Source organism: Mirounga angustirostris, unplaced genomic scaffold (assembly GCF_029215605.1).
Source record: "Mirounga angustirostris isolate CCGP_5_RB_7025 unplaced genomic scaffold, mMirAng1.0.hap1 SCAF_7, whole genome shotgun sequence".
Lineage (NCBI taxonomy): Eukaryota > Metazoa > Chordata > Mammalia > Carnivora > Phocidae > Mirounga > Mirounga angustirostris.
This window is the reverse complement of record NW_026991715.1, coordinates 79,891,888-79,909,380: the sequence shown is the minus strand read 5'-3', so window position 1 is coordinate 79,909,380 and position 17,493 is coordinate 79,891,888. Positions and strand designations below refer to the sequence as shown.

The following is a 17,493-nucleotide window of genomic DNA, read 5'->3' as shown; positions in this document are numbered from 1 at the left end:
GAGAGGGAGAAGAAGGCTTCCCACTGAGCAGGGAGCCCAATATGGGACTCGATCCCAGGACCTGGGATCATGACCTGAGCTGAAGGCAGATGCTTAACGACTGAAGTATGGTAACAGTGATATATATAATATATATATAATATATTATTATAATGATACAATTATCCATTATTATTTTAGATATTATAATATATTATATTATATTACATTATATTATATTATATATAGTTAGCAAAGATTCTGAATACTTAGTGCTAGCTAATTTACAGTAAAAAGACAAAAACTTTTGAAGACTATAATTAGAATAACTTTCTTTTTTCCTTTTTAAATTTAAATTCAATTAACATATAATATATTATTAGTTTCAGAAGTAGAGTTCAGTGATTCATCAGTCTTATATAATACCCAGTGCTCATTACATCACGTGCCCTCCTTAATGTCCATCACCCAGTTACCCCATCCCCCCCAACCCCTTCCCCTCCAGCAACCCTCAGTTTGTTTCCTGTGATTAAGAGTCTCTTATGGTTTGTCTCCCTCTCTGATTTCATCTTGTTTTATTTTTCCCTCCCTTCCCCTATGATCCTTTGTTTCTTAAATTCCACATATGAGTGAGATCCTATGATAATTGTGTTTCTCTGATTGACTTATTTCACTTAGCCAAATACCCTCTAGACCTAGCCAAATACCATCCACATCATTGCAAATGGCAAGATATCATTTTTTTGATGACTGAGTACTATTCCATTGTGTGTGTGTGTATATGTGTGTGTGTCTGTATATATATATATATATCTCACATCTTCTTTTATCCATTCATCCGTCAATGGACATCTGGGCTCTTTCCATAGTTTGACTATTGTGGACATTGCTGTTATAAGCATTGGGGTGCAGGTGCCCCTTCGGATCACTACATTTATATCTTTGAGGTAAATTTCTAGTAGTGCAATTGCTGGGTCATAGAGTAACTCTATGTTCAACTTTTTGAGGAACTTCCATACTGTTTTCCAGAGTGGCTGCACTAGCTTGCATTTCCACCAACTGTGTAAGAGGGTTCCCCTTTCTCCTCATCCTTGCCAACATCTATTTTTTCCTGACTTGTTAATTTTAGCCATTCTGACCAGTGTGAGGGGCTATCTCATTGTGGTTTTGATTTGTATTTCCTTGATGCCAAGTGATGTTGAACATTTTTTCATATGTCTGTTGGCCATTTATAGGTCTTCTTTGGAGAAATGTCTGTTCATGTCATCTGCCCATTTCGTGATTTGTTCTATGGGTGTTGAGTTTGATAAGTTCTTCATAGATTTCGGATACTAGCCCTTTATCTGATATATCATTTGTAAATATCTTCGCCCATTCTGTCGGTTGTCTTTTGGTTTTATCGACTGTTTCCTTTGCTATGCAGAAGCTTTTTATCTTGATGAAGTCCCCATAGTTCATTTTTGCCTTTGGTTCCCTTGCCTTTGGAGACGTGTCTCACAAAAAGTTGCTGCAGCTGAGGTGAAAGAGGTTGCTGCCTGCATTCTCCTCTAGGATTTTGATGGATTCCTGTCTCACATTTAGGTCTTTCATCCCTTTGAGTCTGTTTTTGTGTATGGTATAAGAAAATGGTCCAGTTTCATTCTTCTGCATGTGGCTGTCCAACATTTACAGCACCATTTGTTGAAGAGACTATCTTTTTTCCATTGGATATTCTTTCCTGCTTTGTCAAAATTAGTTGATCATAGAGTTGAGGGTCCATTTCTGGGTTTTCTATTCTGTTCCATGGATCTGTGTGTCTGTTTTTATGCCAGTACCATACTGTCTTGATGATCACAGCTTTGTAATAGAGCTTGAAGTCTGGAATTGTGATGCCTCCAGCTTTGGTTTTCTTTTTCAACATTCCTTTGGCTATTCAGGTTCTTTTCTGGTTCCATACAAATATTCAAATTATTTGTTCCAGCTCTGTGAAAGAAGTTGATAGTATTTTGATAGGGATTGCTTTAAATGTATACATTGCTCTAGGTAGCCTAGACATTTTCACAATATTTGTTCTTCCAATCCGTGAGCATGGAACGTTTTTCCATTTCTTAGTGTCTTCAATTTTTTTCATGAGTGTTCTATAGTATTCTGAGTACAGATCCTTTGCCTCGTTGGTTAGGTTTATTCCTAGGTATCTTATAATTTTTGGTGCAATTGTGAATGGGATCGACTCCTTAATTTCTCTTCTGTTTCATTGATAGTGTTTAAAAATGCAACTGATTTCTCTGATTTTATGTCCTGCCACTTCTCTGAATTCCTATATGAGTTCTAGAAATTTTTTGGTGGAGTCTTTGTTTTTTCCACATAATGTATCATGTCATCTGTGAAGAGTGAGAGTTTGACTTCTTTGCTGATTTAGATGCCTTTTACTTCTTTTTGTTGTGTGATTGCTGAGGCTAGGATTTCTAGTAATATGTTGAACAACAGTGGTGAGAGTAAACATCCCTGCTGTGTTCCTGACCTTAGGGGAAAAGCTCTCAGTTTTTTCCCATTGAGAATGATATTTGCTGTAGTCTTTTTGCATATGGCTTTTATGATATTGAGGTATGTTCCCTCTCTCCTTACGCTTTGAAGATTTTTTTTTTCACTTTGAAGATTTTTAATCAAGAAAGGATGTGTACACTGTCAAATGCTTTTTCTGCATCTATTGAGGGGATCATACAATTGTTGTCCTTTCTTTTATTAATGTAGTGTATCACATTGATTGATTTGCAGATGTTGAATCACCCTTGCAGCCCAGGAATAAATCCCACTTGGTCATGGTGAATAATACTTTTAATGTACTGTTGAATCCTATTGGCTAGTATCTTGGTGAAAATTTTTGCATCCATGTTCATCAGGGATATTGGTCTGTAATTCTCCTTTTTGGTGGGGTCTTGTCTGGTTTTACGATCAAGGCAATACTGGCCTCATAGAAAGAGTTTGGAAGTTTTCCTACCATTTCTATTTTTTGAAACAGCTTCAGAAAAGTTAGTATTAATTTTTTTAAAATCTTTGGTAGAATTCACCTGGGAAGCCATCCATCCCTGGACTCTGCTTTGTTGGGATTTTTTTTTTTTTTTAAGATTTTATTTTTTTTTGCTCACGCACGAGAGAGAGAGAGAGAGAGAGAGAGAGAGAGAGAGAAAGCAGAGCAGGGGGAGCTGCAGGCAGAGGGAGAAGCAGGCTACCTGCTGAGTGAGGAGCCGAATTCGGTACTCGATCCCAGGACCCTGAGATCATGACCTGAGCCAAAGGTAGACACTTAAATGACTGAGCCAGCCAGGTGTCTCTGTTGGGAGATTTTTGATTACTGCTTCAATTTCCTTGCTGGTTATGGATCTGTTCATATTTTCTATTTATTCCTGTTTCAGTTTTGGTAGTTTATATGTTTCTAGGAATGCATCCATTTCTTCCAGATTGCCTAATTTGTTGCCATATAGTTGCTCATAATATGTTCTTTTTTAAAAGATTTTATTTATTTATTTGACAGAGAGAGAGACAGTGAGAGAGGGAATACAAGCAGGGAGAGCGGGAGAGGGAGAAGCAGGTTTCCTGCAGGGAGCCTGACACGGACCCTGGGATCATGACCTGAGCTGAAGGCAGATGCTTAACAACTGAGCCACCCAGATGCCCCCATAATATGTTCTTATAATTGTTTGTATTTCTTCAGTGGTGGTTGTGATCTCTTCTCTTTCATTCATGATTTTATTTATTTGGGTCCTTTCTCTTTTCTTTTTGATAAGTCTGGCCAGGGGTTTATTGATCTTATCAATTCTTTCAAAGAACCAGCTCCTAATTTCATTGATCTGTTCTACTATTTTTTTTGGTTTCTATTTCATTGATTTCTGCTCTAATCTTTATTAATTCTCTTCTCCTGCTAGGTTTAGGCTTTATTTGCTCTCCAGCTCCTTTAGGTATAAGTTTAGGTGGTGTATTTGAGACCTTTCTTGTTTCTTGAGAAAGGCTTGTATTGCTATATACTTCCTTCTTAGGACCGCCTTTGCTACATCTCAAAGGATTTGAATAGTTGAGTTTTCATTTTCATTTGTTTCCATGAATTTTTTAAATTCTCCTTTAATTTCCTGGTTGACCCCTTCATTCTTTAGTAGGATGCTCTTTAACCTCCATGTATTTGAGTTCTTTCCAAATTTCCTCTTGTGACTGAGTTGAAATTTCAAAGCACAGTGGTCTGAAAATATGCAGGAAATGATCGCAAACTTTTGGTACTGGTTGAGACCTGATTTGTGATCCAGTATGTGATCTATTCTGGAGAATATTCCATGTGCACTTGAGAAGAATGTGTATTATGTTGCTTTAGGATGGAATGCTCTGAAAATATCTGTGAAGTCCATCTGGTCCAATGTGTCATTCAAAGTCCTTGTTTCCTTGTTGATCTTCTGCTTAGATGATTTGTCCATTGCAGTAGGTGGAGTGTTATAGTACCTTACTATTATTGTATTATCATCAATATGTTTCTTTAACTTTGTTATTGATTGGTTTATATAATTGACTGCTCCCATGTTAGGGGCATAAATATTTACAATTGTTAGATCTTGTTGGATAGACTCTTTTTTTTTTTTAAATTTATTTATTTGAGAGAGAGAATGAGATAGAGAGAGCATGAGAGTGGGGAGGGTCAGAGGGAGAAGCAGACTCCCTGCTGAGCAGGGAGCCTGATGCGGGACTTGATCCTGGGACTCCAGGATCATGACCTGAGCCGAAGGCAGTCGCTTAACCAACTGAGCACCTCTGGATAGACTTCTTTACTTATGATCTAGTGTCCTTCCTCATCTCTTATTACAGTCTTTGGTTTAAAATCTAATTTGTCTGATATAAGGATTGCCACCCAGCCTTGTTTTGATGTCCATTAGCATAGTAAATGGTTTTCCACCCCTTCACTTTCAATCTGGAGGTGTCTTGGGTCTAAAATGAGTCTCTTGCAGGAAACATATCTATGGATCTTGCTTTCTTATCCATCTGATACCCTGTGTCTTTTGATTGGAGCTTTTAGCCCATTTTACATTCAGAGTAACTACTGAAAGATATGAATTTAGTGTCATTGTATTACCTGTAAACTCAGTGTTTCTGTATATTCTCTCTGTTCTTTTTTGGTCTATGTTACTTTTGGGCCCTCTCTTCGGTTAAAGGATCCCCTTTAATATTTCTTGCTGGTTTAGTGATCACAAATTCTTTTGGTTTCTGTTTGTTCTGGAAGCTTTTTACCTTCCTTCTATTTTGAATGACAGCCTTGCTGGATAAAGTATTCTTGGCTGCATATTTTTCTCACTTAGCATCCTGAATATATCACACCAGTCCTTTCTGGCCTGCCAGGTCTCTTTGGATAGCTGTTCTGCCGGTCTAATGTTTCTACCCTTGTAGGTTAAGGACCTCTTGTCCTGAGCTTTCAGGATTTTTTCTTTGTCTCTGAGATTTGCAAGCTTCACTGTTGTATGTTGAGGTGTTGACCTATTTTTACTGATTTTGAGGGGGGTTCTCTTTGCCTCCTGGACTTGAATATTTGTTTCCTTCCTCAGATTAATTATGTTCTCAGCTATAATTTGCTCAAATATACCTTCTGCCCCCACCCTTTCCTCTTCTTCTAGGATCCCAATTATTCTAATATTGTTTCTCTTTATGGTATCACTTATCTCTCAAATTCTCCCCTTATGATCCAGTAGTTGAGTTTCTCTCTTTTTCTCATTTCCTTATTCTCCATCATTTTTCTTCTATATCACAAATTCTTCTGCTTCATTTAACCTAACAGTTGGTGCCTCCATTTTTTATTGCATCTCATTAATACCCTTTTTTATTTTGACTTGATTAAATTTTAGTTCTTTTATTTCTCCAGAAAAGGATTCTCCTTGTTGAAAATATTCCACTAAGTTTATTCCTAGTAATTTAAAGTATTTTTGTTAGTATTGTGCATGGAATCTTTATATTATTAGATTTCTTAATTATTTCTAGTAGGAGAAAAATCTATTGATATATAGGGCATTGTATTTAATTCTGCTTATATTTTGTGTTTTTCTTTGTTCTTTGCTTACACTTTTAGTTAATTTCCTCAGTCTTCTTGGTTATCAATTATTTACACATATTTAATAATGTAGCAAAATGCACATGGTTACACTACATAGCTGGATTCAAAAGCAAAAGGAGAAAAAAAGAAAATTTCTAAATATTATAGTCAGTGAGGCAACACGTAGCCCTAGTGACAATCTAGAGTTGAAACTCCTTGTGCATAACATGTTCAGATGTGTATACCTATTGGATAATGGAATTCAAGATTGCAGCCTTGTAGCATTGCAAGTTGGAACTTGACCCCCTGAATAATGTAGTAATGGATAAAGGGCTGTCCCACTAATGAATAAAACGGAATATTCTCCACATTCTATGAAAGGCAAGGTCTATATGCAAGCTCCTCACCAGGTCTCTGTTGACAACAGAATTTCCTGTGAGAAACCAGCACCTTCAAAACTGGTTCTTGAGTATGTAGGTATTTTTCCCACAACAGATGGTTGGACAAGGTGTTAGATATCTGTGGAACTGAAGACAGTGGTAGCTATATGGTAATGAACACCCCAAATCTTCTCCCTAAATGATACAAAATAACTTCACAACTATGAAAATTTTCCCAAGATCATGGCCTTAGCATGACTGAAGATAAAGAACGCTGAAACTGCAAAATGAACAGTGAGTAAAAAGAGAAAATCAACAAACCCAGCACAGGATCCTTCCCATTCCCATCCCACCCTGCTTACAGCAAAGTCTGCAAAGGCAGACCAAGAAAAACTGCTGTAAGAGGAAAGACAAAGCCTAACAAAGGGTCCTGTGGGTGATTAGGTATGATCACTAGAAGGGTAATTGACATTCGATCTCAGTTGAGTCCGAGAAGGAACTATAAGAAGGAGATTTCCACATATAGGTGATTTAAAGGGTCAGATGCCAGATAAAGGGTTAGTTGTGTACCTTAAAGGGCCAGGCTTGCCCTAAAGGGTGTGCATGATTTAAAGGGGCAGGAATGATTTTAAAGGAGAGGTGAGATTTAAAGGGATAGTCTTCCAAACACATGGCTTCTGCTGGTGAAAAAAGTCAAAAAGAACAAAGAATTACTTTTGCCACCTGAGTGGACATGGTAAAAGAAAGAAAAGGGAAAAATTTAGAATCCTGCAGGATAAAAGAAAACTACATAATTGGAGGACTCACAATCAGCAAAACAAAGCGATAGGGACAAATTAACAGAAAATGTTCCATCTCTCTCTTTCTTTCTTTCTGTTTGATTATGGCATTGTTGTAATGAAATACACAATGTTAAAAATTTTAATTTTTTCTCTGTTAAAGTGTTGAAGACAGTGATGTGATTCAAAGCTGGCTGCAGGATTGGTGGATTTATTTTGGTTTGGTTTCACTTATTGCATGGTCTACATTAATACCATTGTCATGCTTCCCACACAGTGTACGAGGTGACTATAAAAATATAATTCATTTAATTAAAAGACGATAGATTCCTCGGCCCCACCCCCATCTCCCAGTGTCAGAATATGGCTGAACTACATTTCTTTTTGTCATGGAGATATGGTGACATATGCTAGTGTTATTTGAGCAAATGAAGCTGGATCTGGTCAAATATTATTTTATTTATGTGCCAGATTTTCATTAGTATGTATTCTGCTTCTTGTCATTTTTTTAAAATGCTAGAGTTCATAACTTGTCTTTAAAAAGAAACGTGTTTAAATCTATTTACCTAGCATTATTTAATACATGTACTACCTGAAAGAATTATTGTAAGATAAAATAATAAGTACTAAACTTCTTTTGAAAACACTGAAAAATAACATGTAACATTAGAGAAATCAAATACTTTCCTAACGGTAGTACATTTTATTGTCACAAAATATTTTTAGCAATGTCAAATATTACTCTTTTACGTTTTAGGGCTGTGCTGTCAAATACTATAGTCACTTGCCACATGTGGCTATTTAAATTTCAAATTAAATTAAAATTAGAAACCCATTTACTCAGTCACAGGAGCTACATTTCTAGTATTAATAGCTACATATAGCTCATGGCTACAGTATTGGACAGTACAGATATGGAAAATTTTCATTATCATAGAATGTTCTTTATGAGAGCACTGTTTTAGGAGAATGTGGTTTTACTTAATTAGATTGACTTTAGCTTGTTCACAAATAGCTCACTTGTCATTTCAAGAACAACTGGGTTTATTAAGATGTGTGCATATATTTGTATATGTGTTTTAATTATTCAAACATGTCACAAGATTCTTTTACTTGTTATCATATAGGTACAGCAAGGAGAAAAGCTGAGAAGCGTAAACAGCCTCATCCATTTGATGGAAAGATTAAAGATCAGGAATTTGGAATTAGTATCAAGGATTTATTTGCTAGTATTTGGGTAAAGTAAAATATTTTACATGAACAAGCCAAATAAGTTGACCTGTAGTGGATTTAAGAAAATAACGATAAAGTGTTCAACTGAAATCTGAGTGGGACTTTTGAAGTCTTAATTAACTTAGTCATTTTATAGATAATGGAAAATAAGACCTTACCTAAGTGGCATTTCCAGGAACATGGCTTGTATCAGAGGATGGTACTAGTATTTTCCTTCTATTTCTTTTAATTTTACTTTTGTGTTATTTTTGTTCTTTCCATGAAGAAATGCATAAGACATTTAATGAAATGACTTATAAGTATTAACATTTTTTTATTATGTTTAAATGACTTAGCAGAGAACTCTAAAAGTTAGCAAGTATTCTTGCAAACATCATATTTTATGGAAAATATATCAATATCAAATAGAGAAGAAACCTTTGCTTCTCTAGGTGAGAAACAAGGCCTACAATACAGACAGAGTGGGGTTTAAAAACCCAACTTCTTTTTTAAGAATTTTTAAGATTTTCTTTATTTATTTGAGAAAGAAAGAGAGAGATTGTGTGAGTACAAGCAGGGGGAGGGGCAGAGGGGGAGGAGCAGAAGGGGGTGCAGAGGAAAAGAATCTCAAGCCTACTCCACGCTCAGTGTGGAGTGGGCCGTGGAGCTTGATCCCACGACCCTGAGATTATTACCAAAGCTGAAACCAAGAATCAGATGCTCAACTGACTGAGCCACCCCGGCGCCCTGAAAAAAACCCAGCTTCTAAATAGTGATTCTGTATTCAATTTGCTTCCTCTTCTCTTTTTCATAATTTTATCCTTTATGTTGTGGGCAGAATCGCATTGAAGATATAATACTAACACCCATGCCTTTATGGAGCTATGTTCTTATGTGGGTCTCATATCTTAAAAAATACAGATTAACAATGAATCATGGATCACTACATCAAAAACTAATGATGTATTATATGGTGACTAACATAACATAATAAAATAAAATAAAATAAAATAAAATAAAATAATGCAGATTAAAAACAAGTGATTAACAATTGTGTAGAGAAAATTCCATGTAAAATGTACTTTAGATATGGGTCAAAGTAGGCTTCACCAAACAGGGAGCATTTAAGTGGAAAACCCTAAAGCAAGAGAAGGAATTATGAATGGTCATTAAGAAAATTCCAGGCATAAGAGACACATGTGGAAACACCTTGAGGCAGCAAAGTTTTGGCAATATTCAGTTTAGAGAAGACTTGTATGTTTAAAGCGTAGTTGATTGGTGGGGAGAGTGAAAGAAAGTTGAACAAAGAATAAGAACAATAACTCTCCATAGCTCTCAGAATATAATGGGTTAAAAATATATTTTAAAAGAATAAAAATAGAAAGCTTGGAAATTAGGGAAATAAATCAGGGAAAAGAAAAAAAAACAGTGAAATTAAGACTGGCTAGAAGCAGGTAAGGAATAAGATTTTATAGGAGAAAACTGTTTTTAAATGTATGCAGCAGAGATATCAACACTTTTACCTTCTTTTTCTTCATCTCATGCTTAAGTCTCATATCTTATTAACAGAGAAGGCATTTATATACTAGAACTCCAGTGAACAAAGAATTGTCAATGAATATTATGATATGAAAGAACTTTTTTTTTTAAGATTTTATTTATTTATTTGACAGAGAGAGAGAAAGTGGAAGCCGGGGGAGTGGGAGAGGAAGAAGCAGGTTCCCTGCTTGAGCAGGGAGCCCAATGCAGGGCTCGATCCCAGGACGCTGGGATCATGACCCGAGCCGAAGGCAGACGCTTAACCACTGAGCCACCCAGGCACCCCAAAAGAACTTTTTGAACTGTAAAGGACCAATTGAATTTAAAGTGTTATTCATTACTTGTGTGACTAGAAATGGATGACAGACTATATCAAAGGAAGCTAGTGTCTAAATTATTTAGATATTATCCCATATTTACATTGGTAGTCAAAATATTGAATTTTCTTTGAAAGCAGGTGAATTACTATCATAGAAACTAGAATCAATATACATTTGACAGAAGTAATATGATTTTTTAAGATATATTTACTACTTGTATTTATGTCAGGACATCATGTACTATTTTCAGTCTCTGAGTTGTCTACTAGGTGTGATGAAATATATTGGTGTTTGTAGAAGCAGAGTAAGTGAAATTTCAGAATAGAGGCCTGAAACATTTTTAAACTTGAAAAAGCAGCATTTTCTAGGTGATATATTTTACTCTTATTGACAGATTTAATAAAGATAACCATCACTTATTTTCTATGGCTAATTATAGATGTTCTTCATGAGGAACCAAGACCAGAGCAAGGGAGAAGTTAAATGATCAAGTAAAACACTTGAGAAATTGGAAGTTTATTGATACCCTCTTCAACTTATATTTTCCTCCTATTTGTCTGTAGACACCAAGGCCTTTTACTGGCAGGATCATTGTCTACTGTCATGCTACCTTGATTAGGGTAGGAAGTAGATTAATGCTTCTACCACATGAAAGAAAAAGTTCCATAATTGATTGGGACACTATGCACCCCATCTTCAATGAACCTTGGTTGGGCGTTTAGGAGCTCTTTCCTTCCTGCAACATTCCTCTGCATCAGTTTCCTCATTAACATTTGTTTCCCACTGCTACTTGAACCCTGTCCTGTATCTTGGTCTACTTGTCTATGTCCACTATACTGTTTACTTTATATTTTGCTGATCCTGTCCTTATTTCAGACTCTTACTAAGGAAGTATATGCCAGAATACAAATGGTTGGTTACCATTTGAATCCAACCATACCTCCCAGACCTGCATGAATCTCCACTGGTGTGGTAAAGACCATGATTTTAGACAAACTCTGTGATGGAGTAGGGCTGAGAGCCACAGTGCTACAAGAAATGGCTGTTGCATGAAATTATCTGCTACTGTGCAGAACTAATTTGATTTCTCCTTTTCTTTTTCAACACCTACCATAATTAAGCCTGATTTTATTACATAAAATCCCTTGAATACTGGTTTTATGTCTGGCCTTTTTCTTTGCCTCCCATATTTACATTTAAGAAAAAAATAGATTTTTTTTAAAAAGAGGAAAGCCTGGACATTTTTTCGGAAAGGTCTGTTGTATTCTGAGTGTTTGCTATGCTCACAGTTTCTTTCTAAGTAAAGTGCCCATAGCCCTTTCTGAATAAAGTGCCCAGAAGTGTTTCTTTGTGCATGAGTTGACATGCTCTATATGCTGTAGTTCCAATGTCCTAGTTAAAACTAGGTCTGGGATCAGAACTTGAACCTAAGATAGCAATCCTTAGATTTCCCAAAAACCTATTAAATAGCTTGAGAAAATATCCAATAGGGAGATCTGCTATAAACTGACCAGTTAATTTCTCTTTCTTGGGAGAGTATATATAGGAGAAAGGCTGGGAAACTTAAATGACACAGGTTTAATAAACTGACATAGAGAAAATGAGTGTGCAAAGGCCATTGAGATAGAGAAGCAAATGGAGAGACAATATAGTGAGTGGCTATAATAGAAGTAGATAATAGGCCCAATAAGCTGACAGAAAGAAGCTGAATATCCGGGCCTTTGTAGTAATTAAGACAAAGCAATGGAAGGCCCACTAGAGAGCAGACCTGATAAGCTGCCATTTGCTTCTGAATCTTTTTCTGTTTCTTAATGAGTGCTGAATTATTCAACTACTTAGAAAGTGTTTTTGGCTTTCTTACTTTACTGTGTAACATTATAATAGGTTTCATCAACTGGATTAACCTATGAGTCTGTTCATTTTAACTCTAAAGAGTCCAAACACAAAAATTATCTAGTGCAGTGGTTCTTAGTGTAGCTCCTAGGCCATCATCATCATCATCATCATCATCATCATCATTGCCTGGGAATTTGTTAAAAATGCAAATTCTTGGGCCCTGTTGTAAACCTACTGAATCAGAAACTCTGAAAGTAGGACCTGGCAATCTGTGTTTTACACCATCCAAATGATTCAAAGCACACTATAATTTGCAAACAACAAATCTCATAATCTAGTGTGACTCTCTTATCAATTATGAAAATGATGTGTATTCTTTCCTGGGTACCTTCTAGATGCTAGAAATTAGATTATCACATATATTCCATTCTCATGATCACCTGGAGATATAGATATTATCATTTCTGTTTTATAGATCATGAACCAGTAATTTAAAGAGGATGAGTAATTTTTCCAAAGACATATATATCTTTGGACACACACACACACACACACACACACGTAGCTGAATTGAGGTTAAGAATATAAAAATATCTCATGTGCCTGACTCTAACACCATTACTCCATCTACTATTATATAATACTCCCTAAAAATAGGGTATGTGGAGACATGATTTGCTAATTGTTGTTCCAAAAATCAGTTGCAGAGCCAAGATAAAAGCTAAGTTTTTGTTCCTTATTCTGCCTGTTATATCTAATACAGATTGCCAATTCCTATAAAATCATGGTATAGACCAGTGAAACAGAAGACAGAACTCAGCAACAGATTAATATATTTAAAAACTTGCTATATGATAGGGGAGGCACTACAAAGATAGTTGTTCAGTAAATGTGCTAACAAATTTGGTTCTCTGTATGCTGACATGAAGTTGGACCTCTACTTCGTATGAGACACAAAGGTATTTCTAGGTTAATAGAATGTGACTAGAAAAAAAAAAAACAAAACAACAGCACAGTTAATGCTAAACCATGAAAGAAGTATCTTGTGACATGGAGGTAGGAAAGGTTAAACAAGTTTGTAATAGTGTAAAATACAAAGTAAAAATTAGTGGATTAAATTAGGACAAAGATTTCTGTTCTATGAAAGAAACTGCAGACAATGTTAAAAGATGAGCAACAGATCTCTCAGTCTAATAGGAGATTGGTATTTAGAATAAACAAGGAATTCTTGGAAAATCTATACAGGAATTTCAGGAAGCCTAATAAATATATGAATAAGCAGTTCACACATAATAACCAAGCCTAAATAACTATGAATTACATGATGAAATGTTCAGCTGGATTTGAATTTAGAAAAGTACCATTATAAAGCACTGGTGTGTGGCATGACTTTACATCCATCAGCGTGGCAAAATTTTAAAAGCCAGCTAATAATATCAAGTATTTGTGATTATGTGGGGTGTAGCAGTTATCTACTGCTATATGACAAACCACCCCAAAACTTAGTGGCTTAAAGTAATAGAACGTGATTTTGCTCATTAATCTGCAGCTTTGTCAGGGTTTACTCTGCTCAGCTCTACTTGTCAACTAAAGTGAAGTCTGGGGGATAAAATCCTCTGAAGGCTTGTTTACTCAACTATGGGCTGTTGATACTGGCTGTTTGCTGGAACACCCACACATGGCCTCTCCATCTGGCCTTGACTTTCTCACAACATGGTGAAAGAGTCCCAAAGCCAGAGTCCTGAGAGAGTGAGCGTATACAGCAGAAGTCCTATTGTCATTTTACGATCCAACCTCAGAAGTCATGCAGCATCTCTTGCTTTGTTGAGACAGTCATAAAGGACTTTCCCAGTTCAGTGCCTCCTGATGGGAGAATGGCAAAGTTCAAAATGTGGAACTGAAAATATTGCTCTGATGAATTTTATAAGGAATAAGTTGCTACATGAAGAAAATAGGACTCTCTTAACATTATGGTGGGATTGTAAACTGATACCATTTGGGGAAAAAATTAGAGGAATAATGGAATGAAGTATAGTACATCTTAATGCCCTAGCAATCCTGTTCTGGGATATATACTTCCAAAGACATTCTACTCTAGTCCTTAGGGGTGCATGCACAGGGATGTTTATTTTATTTTTTTTTAAAAAAGATTTTATTTATTTATTTGAGAGAGAGAATGAGAGAGAGAGAGCACATGATGGGGGGAGGGTCAGAGGGAGAAGCAAAATCCCTGCTGAGCAGGGAGCCCGATGCGGGACTCGATTCTGGGACTCCAGGATCATGACCTGAGCCGAAGGCAGTCATTTAACCAACTGAGCCACCTGGTGCCCAGGGATGTTTAATATACCCTTGCTTGTGACAGAGGGAGTTGAAGTGAGCCTAATTTGTGGGAGTGGATGAATATGGTGGAATCACACTATGTAAATTTGGATAGCACTCAAAAGATGAATTAGATTAATATAGAGAATACATTTAGTTTTCAAAAATGGTGTTTAGAACTAGAAAAAAATTAAGTTAACAATATACAAACATAAAACACCACTGAAATTTTCAAAGATAAATATATATGTAGGAAATACAGAAATCAGTTTGAAAGTTAATATTTTAATGTTAATTATTGTCATGTTAATTACTGTGTATAGTGTAATATTAAACCATCACTATACATTCTCATAAGGCTTCTGAATAAGTTCAAAATATTGACTAAAATGCAGCATTTAAGTGACTTCACTGTATGTGGAATTCCCAGGAGTAAAATATAGAATCTTAACAGTAATACTAGTGATTTTCCTTGTGTGTTGCTTAAATTATCTTCGTTTTGTTTTTTAGTTAAGTAAAAAGATTTGTTAAGGAAAGAAATAGATTAACTAAGGTAAAGGGACATTCTAGACACCTGGATAATGATATCTATTTTTCCTTAAGGTTTCTAGAAAACTGCCAGACTCACAAATAAAAATTATAGGTGGTATGGAGGTCAAATAAAAATGGTTCAATCACTACATGTCTTTAATACTATTTGTATATTGGTGAACTGCAAATTTTGATATATTTATATATAAACATATATATATGTTTACTTTAGATTGGGAAAGGTAAAATTTTTGCTGATTGGTCATTAACATGTGAGTCAATAAATCTATTATTATTTACCTAACAAAATAAAATAATTTGTATATAACATTTCTGTTTCAGGTTCTGTTGAAGAATCCGATATTTACATGCCTAGCTCTGACCAAAGCTTCAGAATCTTTAGTTTTTATTGGAGCTTCTGAATATTTGCCTATATATATAGAAAACCAGTTTTTATTAACACACTCTACAGCAGCTAAAATTGCAGGTAGACCTTTTCTGCTCATTGTACTCATTTTGAAGTTTTTATATAAAGTTTTCTTATATGTATTTATGAAATATTTCAAATAAGCATAAAGTAGGAGTAATAGCATTTGCTCAAGTTTTATTTATCTTATTTTATTTTATTATTTTTCAATGATTCTATACATTACTCAGTGCTCATCACAATGAGTGTACTCTTAATCTTCTTTATTTTACCTACCCCCACCACCACCTCCCCTCTGGCAACCACCAGCTTGTTATCTGTATTTAGAATCTGGATTTTTGTTTGTCCCTTATTTTCTTTGTTCATTTGTTTTGTTTCTTAAATTCCACATATGAGTGAAATCATATGGTATTTGTTTTCTCTGACTTATTTCGCTCAGCATTATACCCTCTAGGACCATCCATACTGCTGTGAATGGCAAGATTGCATTATTTTATTCCACTGTATATATATTCCACACTGTCTTTATCCCTTAATCAATCAGTGGACACTTTGGCTGCTTCTATAATTTGGCTTTGTAAATAAAGCAATAAGCATAGGGAGGCATATATCCCTCTGAATTAGTGTTTCTGTATTCTTTGGAAAAATTCCTGGTAGAGGAATTACTTGATCATAAAGTAATTCTATTTTTAATTTTTTGAGGACCTCCATACTGTTTTCCACAGTGGCTGTACCAGTTTGTGTTCTCACCAACAGTGTACAAGTGTTCCTTTTCCTCCACATCTTTGCCAACACTTGTTTCATTTCTTGTGTTTTTAATTCTAGCCATTCTGACAGGTGTGAGGTCATATCTGATTGTGGTTTCAATTTGCATTTCCCTGATGATGAGTGATGTTGAACATCTTTTCATGTGTCTGAAATGTGTCTCTTGTAGACAGCACATAAATGCTATTTTATTTATTTATTTGAGAGAGAGAGAGAGGTGGGGGGAGGGGCAGAAGGGGAGAGAGAGAATCTTAAGCAGGCTCCATGCCCAGTGTAGAGCCTGATGTGGGCTTGATCTCATGACACTGAGATCATGATCTGAGCCCAAATCAAGAGTTGGACACTTAATCAACTGAGTCACCCAGGTGCCCCCCGCCTTTTTTTAGAGAGAGAGAGATACATGTTATTTTTAATCCATTCAGTTGCACTGCCTTTTGATGGGAACATTTAGACCATTTACATTTAAAGTAAAAGTAAAGTAGAATAGGGCTAGTTTAGTGGTTATGAACTCTTTTAGCTGTTGTTTGGGAAACTCTATCTCTCCTTCTATTCTGAATGTTAGCCTTGCTGGATAGAATGTTCTTGGCTGTAGATTTTCTTCTGGCCTGCAAACTTTCTGCTGAGAAATCTGCTGATAGCCTTATGGTGTTTTCCTTGTATGTAACTGTCTTCTTTTCTCTTACTGCTTTTAAAATTCTCTCTTTATCACTGCTTCTTTCCTTTTTAATTACTGTGTATCTTGTTGTGGACATCTTGGGTTGATTTTTGTTGGGGGATGTCTGTGCCTCCTGGATCTGGATAACTGATTCCTTCCCCAGATTAGGGAATATCCAACTATTCTTTCTTCTTCTGGGATCACTATAATGTGAATGTTATTATGCTTGATGGAGTCACTGAGTACTGTAAGTCTATTCTCATTTTGCATAATTTTTTTCCTCACCTGCTCAGCCTGATTTATTTCCATTTCTCTGTTCTCCAAATCTCTAATTTGTTCCTCCACTTCCTGTAGCCTGCTATTTATTCCATCTAGTGTATTTTTAATTTCCTTTGTTGTGTTCTTCATCTCTGATTGGTTCTTTTTTGTGTTTTCTATCTCCTTTTTAAGGGTCTCATTGATACTCTCCACTCTTTTCTTAAGTCCAGTGAGTATCTTTATGATCATTACTTTGAATTCTCCATCAGGCATACTACTTATATCTGTTTCACTTAGATCTCTTGCTGTGGTTTTTTTTTTGTCCTGTTATTTCATTTGGGATGTATTCCTCTGTCTCCTCATTTTGTCTAATCCTCTGTGTCTGTATCTCTTTGTTAGGGAGATCAGCTATGTCTTCTACTTTTGAAAGTAATGGCCTTATGAAGAAGAGGCCCT

General features: G+C 35.7%; 1 protein-coding gene across 1 annotated transcript in view; it reads left to right on the top strand.

The window, feature by feature from the left end:
• The window catches only part of SLCO6A1 (solute carrier organic anion transporter family member 6A1), a 92,422-nt gene that overhangs the window by 14,916 nt on the left and 60,013 nt on the right, over positions 1-17,493 (top strand). The window contains exons 5-7 of the mRNA XM_045864340.1: positions 7,339-7,460; positions 8,303-8,412; positions 15,275-15,419. Of these exons, the coding sequence (XP_045720296.1) occupies positions 7,339-7,460; positions 8,303-8,412; positions 15,275-15,419 (377 nt within the window). The remainder of the gene's footprint in view (positions 1-7,338; positions 7,461-8,302; positions 8,413-15,274; positions 15,420-17,493) is intronic.